At 42.7% G+C, this 27,164-nt stretch overlaps 1 protein-coding gene across 1 annotated transcript in view; it reads left to right on the plus strand.

The window, feature by feature from the left end:
- The first annotated feature begins 2,833 nt into the window (after positions 1-2,833).
- Positions 2,834-27,164, plus strand: part of KLF13 (KLF transcription factor 13) — a 29,820-nt gene continuing 5,489 nt past the window's right edge. Inside the window, exon 1 of the mRNA XM_084293109.1 lies at positions 2,834-3,501. Coding sequence (XP_084149235.1) covers positions 2,961-3,501 — 541 coding nt within the window. The 5' untranslated portion in view covers positions 2,834-2,960. The remainder of the gene's footprint in view (positions 3,502-27,164) is intronic.

A 27,164-nucleotide genomic window follows, 5' to 3' on the forward strand; every position in this document is an offset into this window, starting at 1 on the left:
GCAGCTGAGAACATGTCAACAACAATCCAATAAAGAAAACCGAAGAGGGATTAGAGTATATTTTTATTGATTTTTCACTGATCTAAAATTCAGCTCATTTGGTTGACAAGTCAACAGCTGCAGGATATTCAGCAGAGGTGTATTTAGCATTTATCGTATACTTGGGGAAATTCACTTTTCCACTTGTTCTGAGAAATTAAATGCATAACAAATAATAATAACAGACTTATAGTCAGGTAAATACAGAAATTTACCTGGTTGTAAACTTTTTCTTCTAATGATAATGTAAGATCTTTTCACACCACTGACCTCACGACTGATACATGTTACAAAGGAGCGTCACCACTGCCGTTTGCAGGGAGGCTATCATTTCACACAGAAGCATTTCAGATTTGCAACCCTGCACTAAAACCCATCGACAAGTCCATTGGGCAGCTGGCATTTTCACATCCAGATGACAAACACACCACACCCTGCTCCTGTACGTGCAATGAGATAGCAACTTCTCCAGGTTAAGTGCTCCAGGCGGGACTGTTTTTGTCCTCTGGTCAGCTATTACCAAGGCAGAGACACGTTTTTATTCTTAGTCCTGCTTTTTAACAAGGCAGTAACAACACCCCCTAACCTGGCTACACACATCTTCTCAATATGACTAACTTCTCTTTCACATTAAAAAGCTGTTTTGGTATGAGCAACCACCACCACACCGCTCCTTCCCAAAGAAGGAAGGCACACCCCGCGGGCTCACCCAACCAAAAACAGCAGCAGCTTCTCATGAACACGGTCCCCGTCCCAGCCACAGAGCTGCTGAAGCACTGGAGAGTTCATGCAGCCCACTGGGGACTCGGTTGTGACTATGAATGTCACAGCAGAGGCACTATATCACAGGAGCAGCTACCAGGACAAGGCTTTAGGCTAAAGACCTGTCAATAAAAGACAAGGTTGGGACCCCTCCTTACCACCAGCTGCGGCCAGCCGCCACCTCCTTGCCATCCTGCTGCTGCCCACAGGCCCAGCTGTGCTGTGACTCGGCATCTTCTCCCTCTTCTCCCCCGCAGGAGCACCGCACAGCACCCAAGGGAAGCCCCCAGCCCTCGAGGGGCCCCCGACACAACATGGCGCCCTGGGCCACCTCCACTGTGGGGAGTCACACGCAGCATGTAAGGTCTTCTCTGATTGGCTGCTCTGCCTCTTTCTGGAGCCCGCCCAAGCATGGCAGCCAATCACACCTCCCGGCTCACTTCCAGGGGTTTCCCCTCAGGGCAGGCGGCCAACATGAAATGGTGGCAGGACGACGCCGCGGGGCTGGGGCTGCCCCCAGCTCCCTACTCCTGCCCCGCTTCTCCTGGAGAACCTGGGCCCGAGCCCTGCCCTCTCCTCGCCCCATTTCTCCTCGAGGTGGGGGAGCAGAGGGGTGACTGCTGCTTGTGGGGAGCTGCCGGGTGGGTCTGCTGCAGCCACCCTCAGCCAACGTCTCCTCATGAAAAGGTTTTCCCTGGGTTTATTTCCTTTAGGAATAAATGGGGGAGTCCGAAACTCGACCTTTATTTGGCAACGTGTGAGCGTTTCCTGTAGCCGTGCTCAGCAGAACAAATGGTACGACACGTCTGCATCAACTGCTGTAGCGCATTGCGGCGTGAAACCACATCTTCCTGTGCTGCTGGCGTGCCCTGGGCCTCCCTCGGCTACGGGGACTTGAGTCCCGCAGAGCACCGCAGGGTAACAGGACAGACACGGAGGGTTACAATAGGCACAGGTTGCCAACAGGTCTGACCTAGAGGGGAAGCAGTGCATGAGAACCCAAAGCACAGCGCCTAGAAAGCGCAGTGGTAGTGCTGGCACACGTTGCTCCTGAATAAGGCGTTTTCACATGCACGAAACCAACTTTTTACTCAACACCACAACTATGTGAGTTTCTGCAACAGATGTTCGCTTCCTTCCACGCCCCCTCAAACTCCAAAACTTTCCGTCCAGGAAGGCTTCCAAAAAGCCCTCCTGGTTTCTGACTGGCTCTGCCTCAGGGGAAGGGTCCGTCTGCACTAAGGACACAAATTTCACAAGAATTAGTCTAGAGAAAGAACGTGATCCAACCAAAGGTAAGAAGCACCACATAGTAACTGTGTTCAGACCTGAATTCAGATGCATTTCTTTCAGTTTTGGTAAGCTGGTCAAGCACAACCCATTTATTCATTCGGGCATTAACCTCTACAAACTGGCTGAGCTGTTATCTCTTGATAAATGAGAATAATAATAAAAAGCGATTTCCATTTGTACTTTTAAACACTTGAGGGGCAGCGGAGTGCTTTGACAGAGTGACTTCAACGGCTTATTATTCGCAGGGACGCAGCTCAACCTGTCACAATTTATTAAAACCTTCGCAGACCACCTGGCGCACTCTCCCTCTTTTCCCCCATCACTTGTTCCAGCCGCAGCCTCGCCCCGTTTATAGCCCTCCACACTCTACCAGCCCCGTGCCGGTGCGGCACCACCCCCGCGGGCGAGGCTCCCCCGCGGCGCGGCCCCGGGGCGCGCTCCCGCGGCGCGGCCGGCAGCCAATCGGGCGCTTCCTTTCACTCGCGGGGAAGGGGGGAGGGGGGGTGCTGGCGGTGACGTCACGGCCAGATGCGTGCGGCGGCCCCGCCCCCGGCGGCTGTCAGCGCGCCACGCGCGGCCGGGCGGGCAGCGCCGCGCTCCGCTCGCCTCTCGCGCCCGCGACGAGACGGCGCCGGCAGCCGCCCGCTCCGCTGCGCGGGACATAGGGACGGGACGGGACGGGACGGGACGGGACGGGCGGCCTCGTGGCGGAGCGGGGTGTCGATGGCTGCTAGACCAGACTTGGCTTCTACCGGGAGAGCTTCGGAGATAAGGAGAGGGGAAGGTCTGCTTGCCTGAGCGCTTAAAAGGAGGAAAAATAAGTGGTTTTTTTTTCCGGTTTGGATTGCTTTTAAAACTTATGAAAGATGGCAACAGCGGCGTACGTGGATCATTTTGCAGCAGAGTGCCTTGTTTCTATGTCCAGCCGTGCTGTTATCCACAGTCCCAAAGGGGAGCCCGGTCCCCAAGCTGATGCAGCGATGCCTCCTTCGTCAAACGGAGAAGATGAGTGGGAGGTCAGAGAGACCGGGAAGGACAATGGATCATCATTACTCGTGGTAGCTAGCATTTTGGCAGACCTGAACCAGCACGTCCCCAGCTCACCCGCTCTCAAAATGGAAAAAACAGAGACCTTTGGTATCACAGAACAAATACACATTTCTATCGCTCCTAAGGAGTTTGGGGAAGAAAGCGTGTCTTCGGCTGGTAAGCGTGGAGGAGGAAAAGCAGCCACACCTACTAGCCTGGCTGCAGTAACTGAGCCAAGCCCCAGACAAAAGAACAAACGCGGGAGAAGCTGGACTGACCCCGGATCACCCCAGAAAAAGCACAAATGCCACTATGTGGGGTGTGAAAAAGTTTATGGCAAATCTTCCCATCTTAAAGCTCATCTAAGGACCCACACAGGTTAGTTGCAATCCAGCCAAAGATTTATTTGTTACAGCTCGGTAATTAAGATGTTGAAAAACAAAAACAAACTTGTATTTGGCCACCATTACGGTTTCATCTTTCAGAACTCAAGCTTGGAAAAAAACAAAAGCCCTCTGGGAATAAACCCTTACTGGGCATAGATTCAAAGCTAATGTTGCCTTTTATTACTTAATATCACAGGGAACAGTGCGTGGGTCATCTGTGTGGATCCTACCACACTGTAATTTTTAGTTGTTTTTCTCGTTTGGTTCATCTTTGACTTCCCCTTTACAATGCTTCTTACCTCCCCCATCTACCTTCTCCAACACTGTGCGCCTGTCAGTACCTTTATACCCGCTTATCACTTCCCATACAAGCATAAGTACTCTTAATAGTTTAAAATTAAATGTTTGAGAGGCACCCGAATGACCGTGTTTCTGTTTCTTTCTTTAGAAGGCAATTTTGTGAAGCTAGAGCAGGCAGGAAGGCAGCTGAGAGGCTGAATATGAGTCACAAGGAGATATTGAACATAAATGTAGAGGGACATGGGCAGCTTCCGAAAAAGCTTTTAGCAACTGGGTAAAACTGATTTCAACAACAACAACAAAAAAACACATTTGAATGCAAACAGTATCTCTTCCTGATTAGTGTTCACTTGCAGGTGAAGTCTCATCTGACTGCTTCTTTGTTGCTATCGTAACTTACCAGACATACACACCTAAAAAAAGTTGAAGTCTTGCGAGCACCATAGAAGTTACTGAAAGAGTTAGGAGTACTAGATTGAAAAAGGCCCTGTGACGTGCCATACTTGGTGCCTCTGCCTTCTGTCGTGGAACAGGATGGCCTACAGCTGCGCAGGGAGCTCCAAAAACCGAGGAGACTGATCTGGGCTGGAGACACTGGTTATAGTGTCTATGACAAAGCACCACACAGATGAGAACAAACTTAGGTGAGCTGTCCAACTGAGTTATTTCAGACAACAAATTAGTCGACTAAAATCCGTGATCAGTTTCCTTATAAAGGACGTTAAGGAAAAGATCCTCAGAACTACACCTGACAAATGACTCCTGAACCATCGTAGCTCAGAAGCGGCAGCCTCACCCACACCAAACAAACCTCTTCAAGCGTACCTAGCTTTTCCTGCTGCCTTCCTAGGATGAAGGAAGAGCTGTTCTAAGCTGAGGATGTTTGCTTTCTGTGGCAGAGAAGAAAGCCCCATCAAGCTTAAGCGTATAGATGGACAATTCCCCATGCGGCGCGGCCGAAGGAACAGCATGTTCCTGGCACCCTAGGCAGCCTGCCCCGCTTTGCGCTCTGCGGCTGTGCCTTGCCTGTTCGGAGTTCATGAGAAAAGGTGCTCGCTCTCAGGGAATTTTCTCCATTGACTTTCGGTTCTTTTGCACTTATTTCTGGCCTTTGCCATTGTCCTAGAAGCAAGAGATAAACTTAGCCGTGTTTCTGGGCTCCCAAACCAACTGGAAGCCAAGCCAGGGAACTCCTCTCCCCGATGAAGAGGAGGCTGGGCCACGTCCGCCCTGCAGGGAGAGGAGCGGGGGGAGCCGTGCGCCAGGCTGCCGCTGAGCCGAGTCATTCGAGGACACTGGCTTGCCTCCAGGTTCTCTCAGTTTTTTGTTGTCTGTTTTTTTAACTCTTCACTTCCTGTATTTTTTCCAGATCTGCAGGGCTTAATTCATTCTTGCTGTAGCTAACGGCGCAGAGGAAGAGAACCATGTGTGTGAGAGCTAGAGAAAAAGCGGGGAAGGGACTGGTTTTGCCCTGGGAGTGGCAGGACCCTCGGGGACTAGAGCTTCTTTGTTTTCTTGTGTCTCCAGTGTCTGTGTGGGAAGCTTTAAACAAAGCTGCCAAGTTTTCCTCCTCGCTGGCAACAGGTCTTTCTCTGTTTGGATTCTGTTTTAAACAGGCTTAAATGCTTCTTACTCATGTTGCAGAATGCTTTCTAGGGTGTTTGTGCTTTTTTGTTGTTATTGTTTTTTAAAGAAGTTGTGACAGGCTTGGAAAAAAGTTAATATGACACTTGGAAAAGCTAACAGAACATGCAGTGACTTCCAGACGGTTTTGTTTGTTTTAACTACAAAACACGTAGTGGCTTTTACGGGATTAGAACAAGGGTCTTGGGTCTCCCCTGCTTTCCAGTGTCCATAAACTTACTTGGGTAACACATACGCATCAGCCTGCCAGGGGTGTCGGGTAATGGCTGTCCACCTCACCAGCAGCACACAAATGGTACTTTAAACCTTTCAGGTAAGCTGCCAGAGTGACTCCCAAGCCCAGTTACTAAGAACCAATCAAGAACTTCTGCCATGGATTAAAACTTTTTCCATGTGCTGTATGCCTACCCCAGCCAGTAATTAGGGGCAAACTGAAGAACAGTACTGCAGGCTACAAGATACTGATGATAGTGCTGGAGGTATTTGGATGGTGCAGTTTATGACTTGCTTTAGAAGCTCGCTTGTTGTTGTCTGCTACTGTGCTCACAAATTAAAGATGTTGCTCTTTGTGTTCAGAGCAAAGGCAGACTTTATTTTTGAGGTTATAGTGTGGCAAAGAGATCCCTAACCTTTCAAGTGTTACTCAGTTAAAGCCAGTCCACATTGGTAAGGACTGAAAGCTGGCAGGATTTTCTGGCTGTTTGCTGGTCCATGTAAAATCTGATTGTTTTAGCCAGATTTTAATGCTCAAATGTGCCAAACATACACAGTAGTCTACAGGATGCTTGTTATCCTATTTCAAGCTGAAGAAACGAGGTGGAACAGCCAAGGAGGCATTATCTGCCTTTCGTCCTTAGCCCATCGCTCAGAGTACAGGGTTTTAGATTGAAGTTCCCTGTTAGATCTGAATGTGCTAGAACAAACTGTAGTGTCCTGTACACTAGCAAGTGAAGCTAGCTCAACCTTCGGAATGCTGCTTCTTTACTAACTGAAGACAACCTTGAGCAAGGCAGAAAGTACGAGTCAACAAAGTCTCTGGAGCCCTCCCCCCAGCCTACAAACCCTTCCCCTCCCCCTAGGTTTCTTTTCATGTTTATATTTTCCACCCCACCCTCTCACTGGATGTCCTGGAGTTTAACATGATCATCAGCCACAAAGCCCTTGAAGTTTTAATGTTTACCAGAAGGTTATATTTAGTGTCAGTGGGTAATGTCAAGTCCAGATTCTTTTCCACTGAGGTTCCCGTGGACCTCAGAGACTGTGTTGTGATCCACAAATGCAGCACTCTGGCCCAAGCTGTAGTGATCCCATTGAGGCAAAAGTTCCATTGGCTTACCAGTTAAAAAAAAAAAAAAAAAAAAAAAATCCCCTCCTGAGAAAACTCAAAATAGAAACAACTTTCAGAAAATCAGACAAACCATTTACATGACAAAGTTCTCCTTCCTCTTAAGCTGATTTTCATTGTGGGCTCACTAAAAAGGTTTGGCAATTCTCTGGAGTCACTGGAAACCAGGTTGTCTCTGATAAACCAGTGGGAAGAAACAGATGGTGCAGAGCCTAATAGCCACCTCAGGCCAGGACCTCACAGAGCACTGTCAGGGCCTGCTGTGTGCTCAGAGGCTACAGAGGGCACCAACTTATTCAATTATGCTACATACAAACACGTATGAAAAAAAGACTACATTTTGGGCAGGGACCTGAAAAATCCTGTGTGTTGCAGCCCTCCCGAAAATCACTGTGACCTCTAAGAGCTTTTAGCAATCTGCATTACATGCAGAGAAAGCACAGAAGAAAGCTTTTAATTCCAGCGAAATTTCTTCCTGAACTTACTAATTCTGCTCACTGTCCACTACACCACAATGCAAGAGCAAGTTTCCAATTATTAGAATTGAATGTGTTTGTGCTGATTAGCATATGCTAAAGATGTGGCCACCAGTTGCAGTCTGAAATATTGCTGGGAGAGCCTGGCAGTGACACAAACCCATGGGCCAGGTGACTTCACAGTGGCTCCTTTGTGCTGTTGCTCAACTGTCATAGCTGCCTTCACCATGGCTGCCCAGGCATAGGAAGAGGAGGCAGCCACCCTGGGCGCATTGTTCTTGCTCACAGATGTCAGGTTAGGGCTTGTTAAGGAGAAAGTGGTCAAGGCTTTCGTTGGTCTCTAGCTGGCAGACTGACTTCGGGCAGTGACATTTTAATTAAGCCTGCTTAACCTTGCAGTAGCCCAGCCTGATCTGCCAGAGGCACCAATTCAGGTAACTAGATTGAAGAAGGATGTGTTATTATTTTTATTGAAGAAGGGTGTGTTATTAGTATCTATTATTTTTAGTCTAACTTTGATTCATTAAGTATTAACTAAATTTGAATAAGTAGAAGAAATTGACTTACTTCCATTCACTTGCTTGCTTATCTTAAGTCTCTATAATCACAATTTTAAGGGCAACACTGAGAAACCCATATAGAAAAAAAAAAAAAAAAAAAAAACAAAACTTAAGGACCCTTTCTTCTCAGTTACTATGTCATTTCCATAAGCAGAATTTTTCTAATGAATTCGTAACAGGGGTATATGAACATGGGGACATTCATAATATATTTGGTATTTGAAAGCAACCTTCTGAAATACAAAGCAGTCATTCTCACAAGTGTAACAACAGCATAACAACTAGGTTAGAAAAAAATAAAGTATTTGACCTTTGTTTAGATTGGTAAGGTTTTAAAAAGGATGATGGTTTTCACTTTCAGTTCTAACAAATCTGCTTTGTTCTGACTACATTAAAGCCCAGCAGCAAAGCACAACTTCTTTGAATCTGGTCCAAATCAAGGTGCCACCTAAGCTCATGTAAAGAAACTGATTGACAGGCATAAGGAGAAGCAAGTTCACATGTCAGTGAAATAAATTTCATCTTATATTTTAGCACCTGGCAATTACCAGAAGCTTAGCTGGTTAGCTCAAAATCTGAGCTAGGTTTCCTTTTAGCTTGCCTGTATGCACACAGTGGCTCCAGAAGGGGCGTATGCACATGGGTGGCAGGCAGGCAGTGTTAGTGAAGAACCAGACCTTTACAAGAGAAGGCTGCGAGAAGAGAAACTTGATCTAATGCCTCCTGTGCCACCATGAGCAGTGGAAAACAGGGCTGCAGGTTATGCTTGGGTGTAACAGCAGGAAACGTGTGGGTAGCACTGGTTCAGTCCATCCTCTAAGTTGGCAGCTGGGCTGCTCTGGATGCCAGGACCAAGCATGGAACTGCCCACACTCTGAACATGACACCAGAAGAAAAGGGTCTCGCCCTTTGAAAGGAGAAAGGTCTTTCCCCAATGGTGGTTTCCCACGGGCAGGAGGGCTGGCTAAGTGAACAGAGTCCTCCCCACGTCACCCTGCAGTCTCAGTTCTAGCAGCTAGGCCTCCTGTTTTTGACTTAGATTAAAAGTTAGAAACAGCTGGCTGGCTAGCTTTGGATGCCTAATTCACTGGCATTGGCATACAGCCAATTTATCAAAAAGCTCCAGGGTACTTCTAAGGCCATCCTGCCCTATAATGCTTTTCTACTGCCCTCCACCTCTTCTCCTTACTGAGCATGACAAAAACACCTCTCATAGGTTTTTCTTTCAGACTAGAACAAGAAGTAGGTTCAGGACAGTTTCAAATGCTAGCTTTGTGAAATAGTTATCTTTGCAGCCTGATCCATAAGCGAGAAGTAGTTCAGTGCCTGTTTCTGCACCTTTTTGAAAACTGATGTTCTTAAATGTCTTAATAAGCCCACAGTTTTAAGAACAACACGGAACTGCAAAGCGCTACTTTTGTTTTCTGTGAACAAGCTCTGCAACTCCTGAGAATCATTTTAACTTTTTCTAAGAATGTTTAAACACACCAAAAAAGCATAGTTGAAAACATAAAACAACTTCCTAAACAGTACTGCCAAAGCCCTCAGCCTAGCACTCAATTTCCAAGAATAAAGTTCCTAGTTAAGAGCATTGATTCTAAGCCAGGATACAGACAGTTTGTGTTTGTTGAAGATAACAAACAAACAGTATATATGCTCTAAATATTTTAATCTTAGAAATTACTGAAATAATAAGTACAGGGCATAAAGTTCAGGAAGGAGTAAGCAGGTTTTAAAACTTACATTTTCCAAGATGAACTGAAGTCAGGAAGGCAAAACCGCTGCTGCTCTGTCCTTTTACCTGACTGGTTCAGGATTGAATAATAGAGTTCAATCAACTCAGCTGCAAAAGAGTTAAACTGATTCTGAGGGGAATCCAATTAGCTGACAGCTGTATTTACTACACACTTGAATAATATTAGATACAAAAAAGCCCTAAATCTCCTGACTGTTACACAGGTTTTCTGTGAAAGACTTGTATCTTTCTCCTCCCTCCCCCAGTCTTTAATGAAATATTAATCATTCAGTAGTGTCTGAATGATTAATGACAGGACAGGCCTGAAAGCTGTTCTCTTATCTATGAGATATGTATGTTTTGGATAGTTTAGAAGAATCACCGAGAATGAATTTGTACTTGTCTGGTTACCACAACCCAAAGTATAATACAGCACATACAAAAATCAAAAACTATGTACTGCTCTATTTTGCAATGGGAATAAAGATACAAATTCATGGAATTGAAAAACACTGTGTCCTACCATTAGGGTCATATATCCACTGAAGATCAGGTTTTACTAAGAATTTACTCATCATCGTGGAAGTCAGTGACAGCTTTGCATCACTGAAGAACAAAAAACAAATTGAGCAAGTATTTCAGAAATCTGGCTCAGAAGGGAAGATTTCTCTGCCAACCTTGTTACAGAAATAAAGCTGTTGCTAATAATTGACAGAGTTTAGGTATTGGAGCCTACAAGCCTTTAAAGCAAAACTCTACATCTCATTATTGTAACTGATGGAGAGAGGATCTCCTAAGAAAATCCTCTCTTGTTTTTCCCTCTTCGCCACCATCTTTGAAGCGGGGATAATCAGCATAGCTAAATATTCTCTCTCTCTCTGTAATTTTTCCAAATTTTTCCTTTGCTTTTGCTGAGTGAGTGGAAGAGGAAGATGACAATCTGTGTAAAAGACGAAGGAGCATTGCTTTGAATCTGAGGAGGGACACATGGCTGGGTTATGTTGTGTTGAAACACAAACAGAGAAAGAAAAACAACTTTTAACTCCTGCAATTCTTTGGAAATCACATTTTGCTGAGACAGGTTTTGCTCTGGCAGTGAGTTGCTAATGTGCATAACCTGTGATCATACGTTAGGAGAGCAGAGGGTAATTAACAACAAAAAAATAAATAAATCTCAGCTATGGTTTGGCTGTTCCAGTCAACCTCATTCACAAAATACAGTGATCAGGGACACCTTTTCTACGGGGCACAAACCTCGGATACCTAATGGAAAAACATGCAGAAAGTTCACAGAACTCTCCTTCCACAAACCATCTTCCTTTTAGCACAGAGGTGCTGGTCTGGTCTAACACAATAACACCTAGTAACATCGGAAGTGGTAAGGGTGGATCACCATCCTGCTGCTCTCCTCATCCTGGAAACCTATAGCTGGCACTTTCCTTCCCAGGAGCAAATTCTGTCTTACAGATAGCCCAGAGTATACCAGCAAACAGTCTCTTAATGACAGAGAGTTGCACAGGATAGGTGTGTTTGTATTAGAAATTAATCTCAGTCTCATAGAAAATGTGTTCTGAATGACCTGTAGATGATTTTTGTGCGGTAGCACGTACAATGCTTCTCTGCAGGATGCTGGAAAGGGTGTCTATGTGACATGAGTTGTGCATAAACAAATCTTTCACTTCACTGGAGTTCATTTGGAACTAAACTCAGTCAGATTTCACCTGAAAAGAAGTTGCCTTTAACTATTTAAAGCACAAGCATTGCACTGTGTTATTGTCTAGCTGAACATGGTTATGGCACATCCAAGAGCAGAAACCTGGAACTTGTTTATATTGGACTTGAGGTTTCTGGTTCTGTTTTATAACTTAAGCATGTTCCAATTTTTTCCCCGTCCTTCCAAACTTGGATCAGCTGTTTGGAAGTCAGTAGTGACAGATACAAAAATATTCTACTCTTGCAGAACAGCCTTTAAATGCAAAGTAGCCTTTGAAGGGTCTTTCTGCAGTATTTCTAAAGGTACACATGCATTTTTTCCCTTTGTTACCCACTAGGCTTTTATTAGGTAGATTCACATGGGCAGTGAGATCATTCTCTAGCTGCACATAGTTTAACAATAGCTGCACAATATGGCTTTTTATGTGTAAGCACTGAAGTCAGACACATATCCTGTATTTTTCATGTCATGCAGATTCAGCAAGATCTTACATGGCCTCCACTTAATGTAGAAGAAAAGTTTTTAAAAGTGCCATTTTTGTAGCTACTGCTGGAAAAACTACCTCAGAAGCTTTTTTGCAGCCCTAACATAAAAAAAACATTTACTTACCAGGAACTTGGCACAAATCAAATGGTAGTGAAGTGAGCGTATCCTTAAATGACCTCTCATGCAAGGGGAGGATTTTCCGTAATCAGTTACAGCATTTTTGTAGTGTTCTCAGGAATTAGAGGCAAAATATTTGTGACCAGCTGTCTTTAATAAGCTACCTTACACTTATTGCACACAATGTGCCTACCAGACTGCTCTCTGCTATTCAGTTACGTGACTTTGGGAACAGAGGCACCTGAAGAGCTTTGTTCCTGCTATGCACTTCGCAGCTTTCTGTCTGCTTTGGTCCTGCAGCAAGCTAGAGTAACCCTGGGCAGCAAAGACATGAGCAGAATGGGCACATAGCTGTGTAACCTTTACTGTCTTTGACAGTAGTTTTAAAACTGCTCAGGGACAGAAACAGAAGTACTAACCACTTGATTCCACTTGAGTAAGACCACCTGAGGTACAGCAGCCAGAAAGGAGCCATCGAGCTTCTTCAGCTAACCAGCTGGAAGTAGCTCCACACGGGGAATTTACAATGGGGCCAGCTGAGAAGGGTTAGGACATGGCAGCCTGGTCTGCCTTAAGATGCTTCCTGAAAAAAATTGCTGAAATGGTGAACTGTTTGTTAATAAATCAGAGAAATATTTGTTGATAAATTTGGGTTAAATAAATGAAATTACATTGATAGAAATTTACATGCTATACTGGGGCTTTATAGATTGTTGCAAACCTTGCGGTGTATATTGGGCTTTCCTGAATTCCTGACCTCATAGTGTAGGATTCTCCTATAACAGAAATGAACAGGGATGCTGCTAAAATGTTACTGAACCACTGCCTAATTCCTCTTGTGTATTGTGGGGGCTTAATGAATTTAAATTCACAATTTCTTCAGCATTAAAAGTTCTTGTTTGTCTTGGCAATATATTTTGGAAGACTAATGTGAATTGTATACAGCTTTCTAATGCGCGTGTGAAACTAGCAGAGGACTGAAAGTCCCTCTAAGTCAATGGAAATGTCTGTCCAGCACATCTATGTCCATACGAGCAGTTCCGCTAGGCTGCTGGCAGATGGCTAGTCTTAGTGTATAATAAAAATGGGGGTGTTTGCAAAGCATGCTTTTTAAAATGGTGCATGGCCAAAACAAAACCAAGTGTCTTAGATGCCCCCAAAGAATTACTTATCTGCCAGGCTTCACCCAGTGAGATGCATTTCCATTTGTGCAGGGATGTACAGCCTTCCATTTCCCATGCCTGGACATGTTCACTGGGAGCACAGCTGAATTTCTTGGGAACATAAAGCCACCCAAGATTCATCCCACTGTGGTTACATTCCACAATTTTCTTTGCATCTTATCTGCATGTTTGGATACCACACAAGATCAATAATTACTTCATATATGCTGAAGGAATCGTTTGCAATTTTTCTATGTTTTCCTTCCAGCTTCAGTCAATTTTGTTGTGCTGGGATCTCCCTTCAGGCTGTGGGACAGTACTGTTAATGGCACCACCTCATTGACCAAATCAGCCATGATTTAAGCCTACATCTTTTGGAGCTTGGAGTTTAGAGGCAGCAACAGTCTAACTTCTGGGGAGCTGTTTTAATTAACAGGTCTCACTGATGACTTCCAGAGGATGGGATGGCCGAGCAGCCCATCAGTGTTATCCTCGCTGTGCTCACTGAAATAAGCAAAGATTGTACAATGGTTGGCACAACTGATTTACCATGAACCCTGTCCCAGACCTATACAATTGGGAAATATACAGATGACATGTGTTTAGGAACATGATTATCAGACACCTTATTAAGGCAATAATTTATGAAGCTCTCATTACATAATGCAGAGACAAAACGTGATTGAGAAATAGCTTCTAAACACTGCTTGTCGGAGCACAGATGTTCAGCAGCAGCTTCTAAGGGAAGAAGCAAAGTTTCAGGAGGTCCCCAAAGGGTGGCTTTGTTGTTGTTACTGTTTTTTTTTTCTTTCTTTCTTTTTTTTTTTCAATAAAGAACATTTTGTTATTCTGTTTATCAAAGTAGCTTCAGTTTGTGGAATTGACCAACATTTCTGATAAGCAGCTTGGACTAAGTAAACATGCTGTTTCACTGCAAGTATAAACTCTCTCCTGACTCATACTATGAGATACGAGAGGGTGAACAGCTATACATTTTTAGACTTTATTGCTAACATCATTTATTGGTGAAACCCATGTAGAACTCACCTGGTTTTTGTGCATTTCTGCACATGAATGTTTTGAGCAGTGCTTCCTCTGCAGAAAACAATTATCACTGACCTTATCAAAGCAAAAGTATTGTATAATGATAAGCTATTTTAAACCTACATCTTGGACTTGGTACTTCCTTTTCTCTGCCCCATCATTTAAAGTGAACTTATTTATGGCTGCTGTTAATTCTTCGAAGCTTTAGGGCTCTATAAAATAGAAAGTAAAGGTCATAGCTCAGCTCTTTCACTATGCTTGACAGGATAACATAATAAGGCTTTGGGTAGTCTCCCCTCTCTCAAGTCTGACATGAAACTTTGTGGTGAGAGCCCTTTTCCTTCTCTTTGTTCATCCTTATCTTGACTGATGTTCTTACAGACTATTTATAGGAACATAATTCAATTTTTGCATGTAGCAGACTCCTTCCCTTTAAATGTACAAATTGTTAAACTTTTAAAGTTATTATTTGCCATTAAAAATCTAGTAGGTAACAAAAAAGGTCCAAGAGAATACCACCTAGCTAATGATTTATTTTTGTAATGAACACATAGTAAAGCAGCTACACTTTCTGAGGATACATAATCAGTACCCTGCCTTGTGCTGCCAAGCTTAGCATTTGTTGGTGAATTGCAGCCTAATTATTTTGGAGAAGCATTACTAGCATATGACACCTGTGTGGAACTCAAGTGTTTATGCTTGCTTAAAGTTCTCTGTCAGAAAGCTCTGCTCTCGTGGATGGTGTCCTCATAGACATGTCCAGACTATGCTATACACTACAATACATATGTCAAATATAGAAAAGTGGATGTGATCAGTGCTGCTTGTAGCAGATCCTATATATCAATAAAGGACTCAAATGTTTGCTGTAAGCTACATTTTTCCAGTGTTAGTATAAGAATTGCTTTCAAAGATGTGCTTTCAAAGATGCTAAGATGAATTTCTTGTAGAAAGATGAGGATAGACGTAGTTTTTCTTCATTGCATGCTTTGGATGAACTGAGCTGTACTCTCATTTGGAAGCTATCATTTAACTGTTTTCTCAGCTAAGTAGTTGTCGAGAGGCTGTAGCATTCTCCTGGGTGTTCTGCGAGTTTTGTGGTATTCCCTTTATGAAGAAGTGATTATGCTAGCATGCTTTCCATCTGAGTGCAGTCATTTCAAGTACAAAAACAGTAAGAATTTTTTGTATTTTTCACAGATTTTCTCATTTGTCTATTATTCACAAAGAGTAACAATCTTAAATTTGAGTTGTAAAAAGTTTTCTTTTCAAAAGAAAGTATAGCCAAGTTTCAAAAAATTAACTGAAATTCAAGGTCAAAGTATTGTGTACAACACATCATTTGTAGGAATAATAAACCATCCTGTTTGGCACTGTCAAGCTGCAACAGCAATAGTCGGATCATCTTTATTTCCCAAAGCCAACTCAGGGTACAGCATAGCTCGTGCAGTTGCAATTCCTGTTTTCTTTGGTTTTATTTACAATCAGCCTGTTGTAATAGAACCCCTTGATTACTCAAGTTTATGAACCTCGCAGCTCTGCACATGGCAATTCCTGAATCCCAACCCAAGATCCCTCACAGATGCCTGAGTTGTGCTCAGCAAGGGGTAGGAAAATGGACAGGGAGTCAGGTTCAGATCGTTGTGTAGTTCCCAGTCTTAAAACTAGATTGAACAAGAGTCCAAACAGAAATAAGAGCAAATGGGGACTTCTATAATCTTTTCAAAGTAAAAATTACGTCCTCAAAATAGGGTTTTGGAGCTAGTCTATGGGCTTGTATGTCAGGGATCGCCTGTTCGAATGTCACAATAATAGCTTAAAATAATCTGTATTTACTATTATATTTCACAGAACTTTTCCATCCAGAAAGCTTCTCCTGAAAACCCCTGGCAATAGTAAACTTGTTTATTTGGCAGAATATTTCATTAGCCCCCCTGCTTTGGGCAAGCAAAGTGTGTTCAGCTAATTTGTTGCAGACAGAAAGGGGTGCCATCGCAAGGAGCCAGAAGGCTTCCTTCTCACCCAAATTAGCAGGACTGTTAGAGAACTACAGAATCACAGAATCACAGAATTTTCTAGGTTGGAAGAGACCTCAAGATCATCGAGTCCAACCTCTGACCTAACTCTAACAGTCCCCACTAAACCATTTCCCTAAGCTCTACATCTAAATGTCTTTTGAAGACTTCCAGGGATGGTGACTCCACCACTTCCCTGGGCAGCCTGTTCCAATGCCTCACAACCCTTTCAGTGAAGAAGTTCTTCCTAAGATCTAACCTAAAACTCCCCTGGCGCAACTTAAGCCCATTCCCCCTCGTCCTGTCACCAGGCACGTGGGAGAACAGGCCAACCCCCACCTCGCTACAGCCTCCCTTGAGGTACCCACAGAGAGCGATAAGGTCGCCCCTGAGCCTCCTCTTCTCCAGGCTGAACAAGCCCAGCTCCCTCAGCCGCTCCTCGTAGGACTTGTTCTCCAGGCCCCTCACCAGCTTCGTCGCCCTTCTCTGTACCTGCTCAAGCACCTCCATGTCCTTCTTGTAGCGAGGGGCCCAAAACTGAACACAGTACTCGAGGTGCGGCCTCACCAGAGCTGAGTACAGGGGGACGATCACCTCCCTAGCCCTGCTGGCCACACTGTTCCTGATACAAGCCAGGATGCCGTTGGCCTTCTTGGCCACCTGAGCGCACTGCTGGCTCATATTCAGCCGACTATCCACCATCACTCCCAGGTCCTTCTCTGCCTGGCAGCTCTCCAACCATTCCTCTCCCAGCCTGTAGCTCTGCTTGGGGTTATTGCGCTCCAGGTGCAGGACCCGGCACTTGGCCTTGTTGAACTTCATGCAGTTACTAGGCCTGCTAGTGTCTTAAATGAAGAAGCGTAGCAGAGTGTGAATAAATGTACCGGAGGCACTTGTCATTTATGTTTTAGGGAACTTCTACTACAATGTGTATGCCTGTAGAGCATCTGCATCTCTGTGTTACATGTGAGCTGCAGAGCTCAGAACCTCTGCTAAGTGGTCACTCTCACAGTAAAATAGTGAGATAAAAACATCCAAGAGGCTGTTATAGTGCTTATAGAGAAAGTGTTGGCTGCTGGACGAGCCCTTCTAGCATGCTTCCTATATGTAAAGCCCCATTCTTTATTGAGAGATCACTGATTTTAATGCTAGGCTGTTCTGTACAGGCAAGCAATGAAGACATGAACAAAGCATGCAAGGAAAAGTAGTTAAGTAGTTACATTTGGCAAAGAAGCTATGTTTGTATATAATTGGAGAAATTTCAAAATAGTAAAGATGTTTCTTTCTGTACTACTTTGAAAAAAGGAATCTAGTTGATTCCTGTATGAAAGTATATGATTAGATGGTTTCTTCAAAAGTAAAGAGAGAAGTTTTCAAAGTTATGTATACCAAGATGCCCTTGACAAAGCTGTCTTTGAAATGTGTCTGTGTTCTGTGTAAAATCTTAGCATTTCAGTTATGTCACGTCATACTCAGATCATTGGCTCCTAACTTGCACTCCTCCACAAACACATCATTCATTCATTTCCAGCACACACCACTGCCTCTCTCCTACGCCCTGATCCCACATCAGAGTCAGCTGGTGAGGCCAGCGTATGACCTTACAACCAGCTGTCCAGCAAAATGATCATAAATATAAATAAATACAACATGGAGAGATTCAGGACCTGAGCTGCACCTAGGCGTGTTACACTGTGGGTGTTAATGCTCAGGAACAGCTCTCTAGCAGCGATGCTCGTCTACCACAGCCTCTCCTCTGCTGTACAATGTGCCCCCACCACGTTAACTGTTGATAGCTGACATCTCACAGATGCTGGGTGAAGCTGCTTTGCAGGCCTATCTAAGGAGGAATCCTAAGGAAATCTCATTGGAACATCTCGTTAATAACCATTCATTTCTATTTTGCATAGAATATGGCCGAAGTGGTAACATACGCTTTTGGAAGCAGCTTGAGACCTTGGATAGGAGCCTGATTTTCAGAAACCTGAGTATATATACAACTACAAGTTTGTTCCACTGATAATAAACAAACATAGCCAAAATTAAAAGACAACAAAATAATAGATGATTGTTGAAAATCTTCTCTTAGTTATCTTCTGCCTATGTATGAGAATGAGGCCTAGGCGTTTACGCACATACTTGTAGTTTTAAAGAAATAACACACAGAGAAGAGAAAAAGCAAGATGAAAGTAGAAAGGAGCAAGTAACTTGCTCTTTTTTTTCTTTTAGATTTTTTTTCTTTTATTTTCTTGCTCTTCTTAGAATTTTTTTCTTTTCTTGCTCTTTCTTTTTCTTTCTTTTAGTACAGTTAAAGGAGACTATCAGATGGGGAGATGCAAAATAAACAGGAAATAGCGTATATAAATGAGACTTGCAAGAGTTTGTTGTCGAACTGCTTGTCTTTTCTAAAAGGTTGACCTGCTGTAAAAGGGAGCACATCAGAACATGAGTACAACTGTTTTCCCAGAATCTGATTCATTTATTAAAAACCAGAATCTGGGCTTAAATGGGAAGTGCAGCTTTACAGTCTGGGAAGAAGATCTTCCGAGGTACATGCAACAGATTTGTGCATACTTTGAACGACAGCTACCTGGTGCCAGGCAGCAGACCTACTGTTTGATTATCAGCCCATAAAACTAATTCCCAGAGCTGCCTGTTTCCTGGAGCTGGATGCTCTATATGGTCATTGGCTGATGCTGCTCATAAACTGCCTTGCACTCAGCACTGCCTTGCACTCTGGCACAACAATCTATCCAGAGTCAGAATAACAATAAAATTCCCACTCCCTTTCTCCTCCATAGAGTTGGAATAAACTTTGAGTATCAGATCATTTCACTCAGCTATAAAGCTGTGTTTATAAGCTCTGAATCAGTGTCACATTTCGTGTATGCTGTGTTACTGTGAGGTTGTTGATTAAACAATTTGAAAGTTCACGAAGAGACAATTCACAGTTAGAACCAAAGACAGCCTCACTAACTTTTGTTTGCTTGGCTTCTAGCAAAATAAGATTTCATTCTGTCACCAAGTCCTGGGAAGTGCTGTGCATGTAATGTGTCATAACTCACCCTCGGTGTCTATTCATGCCAAAGACTTCAGTTGGAGGCAGATCACATTCAACATCTTCCAGAATTCAGATAAATAAAGCACACATCTCGGTTTAGAAGAATAATCCTTTAGTCTGTTATTTTGCATAGCAGGACAACCTTGCATTAATTTGTTAAGCTTTGCTTTTACAAGCACTTTCCTGTTTTTAGTAGAATAGAATAATAAAAAGTCATTTATATGTCAACAGAGAAAAGACTGATTCATGGAGTCATATGATTCTTTCTTTACAGTTATTAAAGCAAGTGCTGGGTAACAGCTCAGGGAGCCAAAGTTTCACAATTTCAACATGAATTCACCCACAGTTCATACCAGTTACATATACTTTGTCATTACCTATTCAGTTGCTCTCCCACTTAAAACATTTAAATTCCCGTATTAGGGATCAAAAACATTACCATGGACATTTTGAAATGCACCACAAAAATATTTGTGAAGTAAACTTTCATTGAAGGCACTGTTTAAACCACTACAGAGGTAGCTTTGTGCTCATGGTATAGATAGGGATGGTTTGTGACATTTCAATTTGTTTTCAAATGTTCTTGCAATACAAGCTTTTTTCATGTTTGAGGCTTGAGGTTTGGTCAGACTTTTCAGTTCTTACTTTCCACAGTGATCAGAACTCAGATACATTAAAATTTAAGACCACCTAATTAAGCTATCAGAAGAACTTTTGATTTTTTGAAGAGCAAGGAATAACCTACACCCCACATTGATGGCTGAGGGAAGCCAGGCCATCCATTGATCAGAAGAAGAGCACAATTATCTTCTGAGATACTCTGGCAAGAGAATCTCCAAAGAAGCAGCTGATACATTTAGAAATGACCACACTGCTTTTTTCGTGTTTGCCGTTTTACCCATGAGTACCTACTGGTTAATTCTGCTACATGTAATTTCTCTGCATGACAGACTATGTGGTTGAGAATGAAGGGCTTGACAGCTATCCTGTCTGCTCTGTCGGTACATAATCCTGCCTTCCAAAAGGAGGTAGCACAGACTGGGAGAAGGTAGGGAAGTGCCCTTCTGTAGTGAGCACAGGATCTTTTTTTTTTTTTTTTTTTTTTTTTCCCCCACTGTAAGAGTGGGCTGGAGAGAGAGAGGGTGCCAGGGACCGTAATAATCGTAAGAGCTCCCATGGAACTGCTAACAGTCAGATGTCTGGAGCTCTTTGGAGTTTGCAGAGTGGACTGGTAATGACTGAGCAATTCTGAGGCAGAAGAGGAAAGATCCAGACAGCCATTTGTAATGGAAACCTCGTGTTTTTGTTGGTACCTTAATTATATACATTCCCTGTAGACACGTTTGGTTCAGTTGTGTCAGCTGTGGGTCTGATTTTTTTCCCCTTCCTGGAGGAGGGAGAATCAAGGCTGGGGAGTTTCCTTTTTGGCTTCAGTTGCTGTCTGCATAACATTTTCATTAATCACCTTATTTGCTCTAACGAATCATAGCAGCTGAAATCATCAGCTTGTAGCATACAACAACACAGCACACTGGCATGCTGAGACAAAAGAAACATGGACTGTAAATGAATAAACAAGATCTCAGTCCAGCATATATTTTCACCAGGGTTCATGTTAATACTTCACTTTTCAGATTTTACCTGGATTCATTTGATAAAAACAGTGTTGAGTATTACACATACTTGGAGAGCCCTCCTCCAGTGCCTTGTCACTTTAAGAGGCTTGAATTGGCTCATCATGTCTGAAAAAGAGGAACAAAATCCCACATACCTTTATTGATGTTTATTCCTGTTACACTGTAAGAGGCCAGATTTCTCTGACCTATGCTGAAGTCACAAGCTTTTTTACCTAAGGAATGAAGAGAGCCCCTTGCTCAACAAGTTGTTGGCTCGAGGCAGGGATTCTAGGCTGAAATTCCTTTGTCAGGGTGATGCGGTAGGTCAGATCTGCTGATTAGCACTTACAGTTTTTGTTTTTGCAGCCCCGGTATTCTTTTGAAATATATTTATTAAAAAGTATAATTGACCATTAGAAAAGGAAAAAAAAATCCCCATCTTCTGGTTTTGTCATTCCGTAATAGCCAGATGTGTTTAAAAGCTCTACTTACACTGTTTCTTGTTTTTTATTCACAACAGAGGATTTAATATTCACTTGACATTCTTACTTTCATAGAACGGAGTAGAACAACAAATCAGAAGAAGATAGCAGTTAAAGGGCTGCTCTACTAGTCCCAAGGGGCTCCTACTATGCGAGGAGACTGATACTTCAGCGTGGTTTGGAAATGATATAGCGAAGACACATCTTCCTCTCCCCCTAGTATTCATCATTTCAGCGTAACACAGTTTAATTATCCTGCATTTAAGTGCAAAGTCAAAGGGTCAGCTATTGATCTTCATCCTTGGAACAAGCCACAGGAGAGAGAAAATCAAGTGGAAGTTGCTGCGCTTTTAAGTTAGTGACATTTCAGCTGTTTCACTGAGCACTGGTCAAGGATTTGATGCCTCAGAGATAAGGAGATAGTACGAGTTTTAGGCTTACTGAACAGAAATTGCATACAGCAATTACAGGGACCTAACTTTCATAGAAAAAGCAATGCTTGGTAGATCACATTGTTTTAGAATATAAGCTCTTTGGCACTGAGGCTGTTGCCTTTCATTTCCCGAGAGTTAGCCCTGTCATTGGCACTCTGTAAAGAGCACTGTTACCCAGAGATTCCAGCAGCAGAGGGGAACAAACCTGCTTTTATAATAGGGTGCTGCAGAAGTCCATGTAAACAAAGCCATGGGGCTTAAAGGAAACACGACTGATAGCAGCTATTCCTGTGGGCAGAGGAGGTCTGTTCTGGTCTGCGTGCTTACCTCTACATGTGGAAGTTCACCCTGCTAGGTAGGATAAGAAGTTTCCTTCCTCGTGGGTATCCGAATGGCTCAGATGTCCCTCTGTTCTTAGGTGGGAGGTGTCCATTTTGCTTGCGTATCAGAACTTCAGGGAAAGAGAGTGAAATGGTGAATGTAAAGCTTGAATAAGGATAGAAGCAACAGAAAAGCAGCATTAGATAACAACAATGAATCCATATAGAACTGTAAGAACATTTATAGCTTGTCTTTGAAAGTGCATGCATTGTAAACACCATCTCATAACCATGTAACATCATTACTAGCATGTTTGTTTCCTCCGGCTGCTGGATTATCACCCTTGTAAGAGGTAGCTGAAGTTTTGAGAAGTCACAGTTGTATAGGCTAAGAGATAGCGAAGTACACTTCAAGTGCAGTGCATTTAATGTGTGTATACTATCAGTGCAATCACATCAAAAGATACAGCAAGTATGCCAGAAAAGAGTTGAGAGAAGTATTACGCATCTAGATCTTGACAAGACCATCTAGGTATACAGCAGTATCACAGTTGCCACTGCTAAGTTGTGCATTATTTTCGCTGGCCATCAGAAGGGAGCCTTACCTGGAACATCACTCATTATACTGCTGTGAGGAGAACACATACATGTGTGTCTCTTTCATACCTGCCATGGCTAACCATAGCACTATGGTTACCATATGGTTAACCATAGCACTCAAACTATTAATAACCAAACTAATATCCTAAAAAAAACTGGTCTCACTGCATCTGGATATGATCAGTAACTCCCCCAGAAACACTTTGCTAAGAACATCAGCAAGAGTAAAGATGGAGAGGAAAATACATCCTGGCCTTTAAGCGTACAAAGTACTGCCCTACCCAGGACTGGGGAATGGAAGCGATGGCAGCTAGTTTTGGTCACTGACCTAGGCTGGAAAAGATTTGTCCTTCCATCTCTAGGATGTGTTGTGAAGCCAGGTGGCATTACTAGCAGCAAATCAGCATGTACTAAAAACATAGTTCTTGTAGAGGAGGCCATGGGCATACTTTGCCACCGCCTACTCTGATTTCACTATAAGGCCACAAAATTTCACCTGCAAGCCCTTTCCTTTTGCCTCTTTCCTGCTTTTCTGTTACTTTCCCGTACCTTTTAACCATTCCACTTTTCAGACTAGGGAGGAAAAAGATGACCGGAATGGTGACATTTGTCTGACACCATCTTTTACTGTCATCTATTTTTCTCTAGTTTGCAACTTATTATTTATAGCCTGAGACACAATACAGCTGAGACTAACGAAAAGCAATACATAAATCACTATTTTATAAACAAGAGTGTTCTCACCAAGCTTAGGCACAATGCAAATGAAGATATGGATTACAGAATCATTAGTTGCTTGGAGAGGCCAGAACGTAACCTCATTGTATTTGAAAGAAACAGCTTGGCATTTTAGGCAAGCAAGACTGACACGGAACAGCATAGCCTTCCTGTGAAACCATGTCATGCAGAGTGCTGATGAGGATGAGCTGAATAGGTCACATAATATATATTGTTTAAATAGACAAACGATGCTGACATTACAACCTTGCTCTTTGACAGCTGATCAGAATATTCAAAGTTATCACCTGTGTCTTACCGTTAGCAGTTACTTACAAAGAGATGAGAGAATCAGCTACGAAGCATTAAATACATGTATTTTCATGGAAACACAGCACTGTAGATATTATTTAGAGCTATCTTGCTAAATTTTAGCTCTGTAGATACCAACAAGAATATTGTTTCTTTACCTTCTTGTCATGGCTGCTAGCAGTTTTATGATGGGAAGCTGGGAAAGACCACAAAGACAAGGATGCTCTCATCACCCTTCACTAAAAGAACTCCATTCATTTTGCTGGTAGTTGAAGGTAGCCTGTGACCCTTGGTTAGAAGAACGCTGAACAATCTCTAAACCATAGGAGCGTTGCAAAAATTAGACATATACCCATCCCTCACTTTCCCTTTCTCAGCTTTTAGTTTCTGAGTTGTATTTCCGCAGGCTTTTCTGTCCCACTAGGTTCTACTGATGCAACAAATTGAGTTGGCAGATGCACACATTCTTACCTAAGTGGTGACCGTATGACAGAGTACATGAATTATTCAAAAAGTTATAAAAGCACCTTTGGTTCAATGCTTTATTTAGCTTATGCAGCCTTTTTGCTGAAGTGGCTTATAACACGTCTGCTACTCCTAATAGGATGCATGCCAAGGATTGTTTACGTATCTAGACCCCATCATGAAAGGACTTTTCTTGAATGCTGAACTCACCTTAGTGATTTTGCTCTTGATTGTGTTGCAAGAGAAAAACTCTTCAATAAATTTACCAGAACAAGTTTAACTATGTTTACACAGTCCCAGTTTTGACATACTCTGTGTAACTGAATTCAGAGCTTCACAAGCCACTAGGCTAGTGCAACTGATTTGTTCTGTACTTCGAAAGAGGAAGGAAGATACAAGGTAGGGAGGGGTTGTGTGAGGAAGGGAGGAGAGAGAAAGTGTGAACTCTTCAGAAACCAGGAACTGAGAAGCTGCAGAGGAGAAAGCCTAATATGAGAGATAACAAGTACTATGTGTCTTGGTACAAAGGTGCAGTAAAACCCATAGCATCAAACTCTCAGTACCCAGGTCTGCAGACGTAGATGTGAATTTCTAAGTATGGAATTCCAAAAGGGGATTTGATGACCTTTATGTGGGAAAGAATTGAATTTCTCAGTTACCCAACAGGATTTCCCAATTTTTTGAGTACTCTCTAGCTGAGAGAGAAAAAGAGACTGAGGCTACTTAACTATATTTTATATTACATAATTGCCTCTGCCCCCAATTCATCAACTGTGTGGGAGGGGAATGTTTATTTGCAGCCGCATAGTGAGACTCCATAGGGCACACTTTAGAAGGCAAGGGGGAGATGAGAAATTTTACGACCTCGTGCCCCCAGACGTTATAGGGGACTGCAATCTCTTATACAGGGAGAGGCTGAGAGAGGGCTGGGCCTGTTTAGCTTGGAGAAGAGAAGACAGAGGGGATCTGATCAACGTATGCAAATATGCAAAGGGAGGGTGTCAAGAGGATGGGGCTGGACTCTTTCCAGTGGTGCTCAGCGACAAGACGAGAGGCAGCGGGCACAAACCAAAACATGGGAAGTTCTGGCTGAATATGAGGAAACATTTCTTTACTGTGTGGGTGACAGAGAACAGGCACAGGTTGCCCAGAGAGGTTGTGGAATCTCCTTCTTTGGAGATACTCAAAACCCACCTGGATGTGATCCTGTGCAACATGCTCTAGGTGACTCTGCTTGGCAAGAGGATTGGACCAGACCAGATGATCTCCAGAGGTCCCTTCCATCTTCAACCATTCTGTGATTCTGTGACGCAAGTGCTGATTATTATTATTTTTGTTAATACACAAATCCTGGAGGAAAGTCCTGCTGTAGATGTGCAAAGGTATTATTTTGTAGTGCGAACATTACTAACCAACAGTTTCCAAAACAGCTCAGCAACACAAATGCACAAAGAAACCAAATAAGCTTATCGTGACGCTGGAAAGTAAGTGTTATGTACCTACAGTGTAGGGAATCACCTAAGACTCACAGACCACACTGCAGTGCCGGGGGCATATTCTCTGCCACATTCTCAGCATAGATCTAAAATCCACTCCAAGACTTCTTTGTGAAGGTGAGGATAAATTTCATCATTCTTACACTTAAGTTGTTAGCCTGTCCTGGCTGGCTGTCTTGAAGAATCCCTTGTGCTTATAAACACAGGGAGCCCAGTGGAAGTTGAAAACACAAATGAAATTGTTCCCTTTTGATATAGATATTCAGAGCTCCAGTTGGGGAATGGAGATAAAATATCTGACAATAAAAATGTGTGTGTATATATATATATACATATATATCTATATCTATATATCTATATATATAGATATATAGATATAGATATATATGTATATATATATATACACACACATTTTTTATATAGATATATAGATATAGATAATTTGTGGCCAATTTATTTTTAAAACCGTTTTGCTTTAGGATTTATTTTCCAGATGTTGGACTTTAACATGCAGCTACTTGCTGATTGTGTGCATGAAGTGGTCTGGAGTTAGGCTGTAGCTGGGAGTGGAACAGAGAGCTTCATGTACTGACCACACTTCAGCAGATACATGTACAAAGTGAGAACTAAACAGGATTTAAACAGAAGTTACCATGTTAGGCAGAAAATGACTTGTTAAGGAGAAGTTCAAATTCGTATTCTTAATTCAAACAAAACGCAGGAAAAGGTATTTTTTTTTTTAAGTAATTATTTAAAAAGTGCTAAGCATTCAGGAACTCAGACAGTGCAGTCTGTCTTGGGCATCCACCTTGAAGAGAGATCCAATAAATTCAAGGAATGCATGTTTCAGAAAACAGAAAGAGTGTGTTGGAGCATCCTGGAAAAGAAAAGCCTAAAAAGGCTAGGGTTATTCTGCTTTGAGAAAAGAGAATGCAAATGTGTCTGATGAACATGCAGTACAGTAAAATAGCTAAAATTATTATGAACTGAGATTTAAGATCTGGCCAACACTATTGAGCGAGCTTGAAATAAAGGCCTGGAATGCAACTGATAATAGAATGTAATATGTAATTAAAAAAAAAAAAAAAAGATGTTTTCCATTGTGGTCAGAAGTGTAACTGGTGATATTTTAAAGAAGGATCAGATAGCTGCATGGAACATCAGTTATTTTGGTTCTTGGATGGATCTGACTGTGGTTGAGGTTAGGATAAGAATTTTGCACTACATTTCTCTGTCCTTGTAGCCATTGCCATTGTAGTATCTGAATGCATGTTCATCATTTTGTTTTGGATTGTTCTAGTTAGCTGTGTTGATAAAGGTAAGTCACAGGGTGTAATCTGTGCTCCTGAATGGAATTACACAAGCACTTCGAGAGCAAGCAGTAACAGACGTTAACGTAAAATGTAAACTTGCTGCTATGAATTTCCCCTTTCAAGAAATATTAACGTGTGTCTAAACAACTCAACGAAAATGTTACGACACAGAAAATAAATCAAGGATTTAAATGATGGTACGGTAGCTGGTGCTGCTCCTGCACAGCAGCAGCAGTTCCA

This window comes from Netta rufina, assembly GCF_964035555.1.
Source record: "Netta rufina genome assembly, chromosome: 11".
In the NCBI taxonomy this organism is placed as follows: domain Eukaryota; kingdom Metazoa; phylum Chordata; class Aves; order Anseriformes; family Anatidae; genus Netta; species Netta rufina.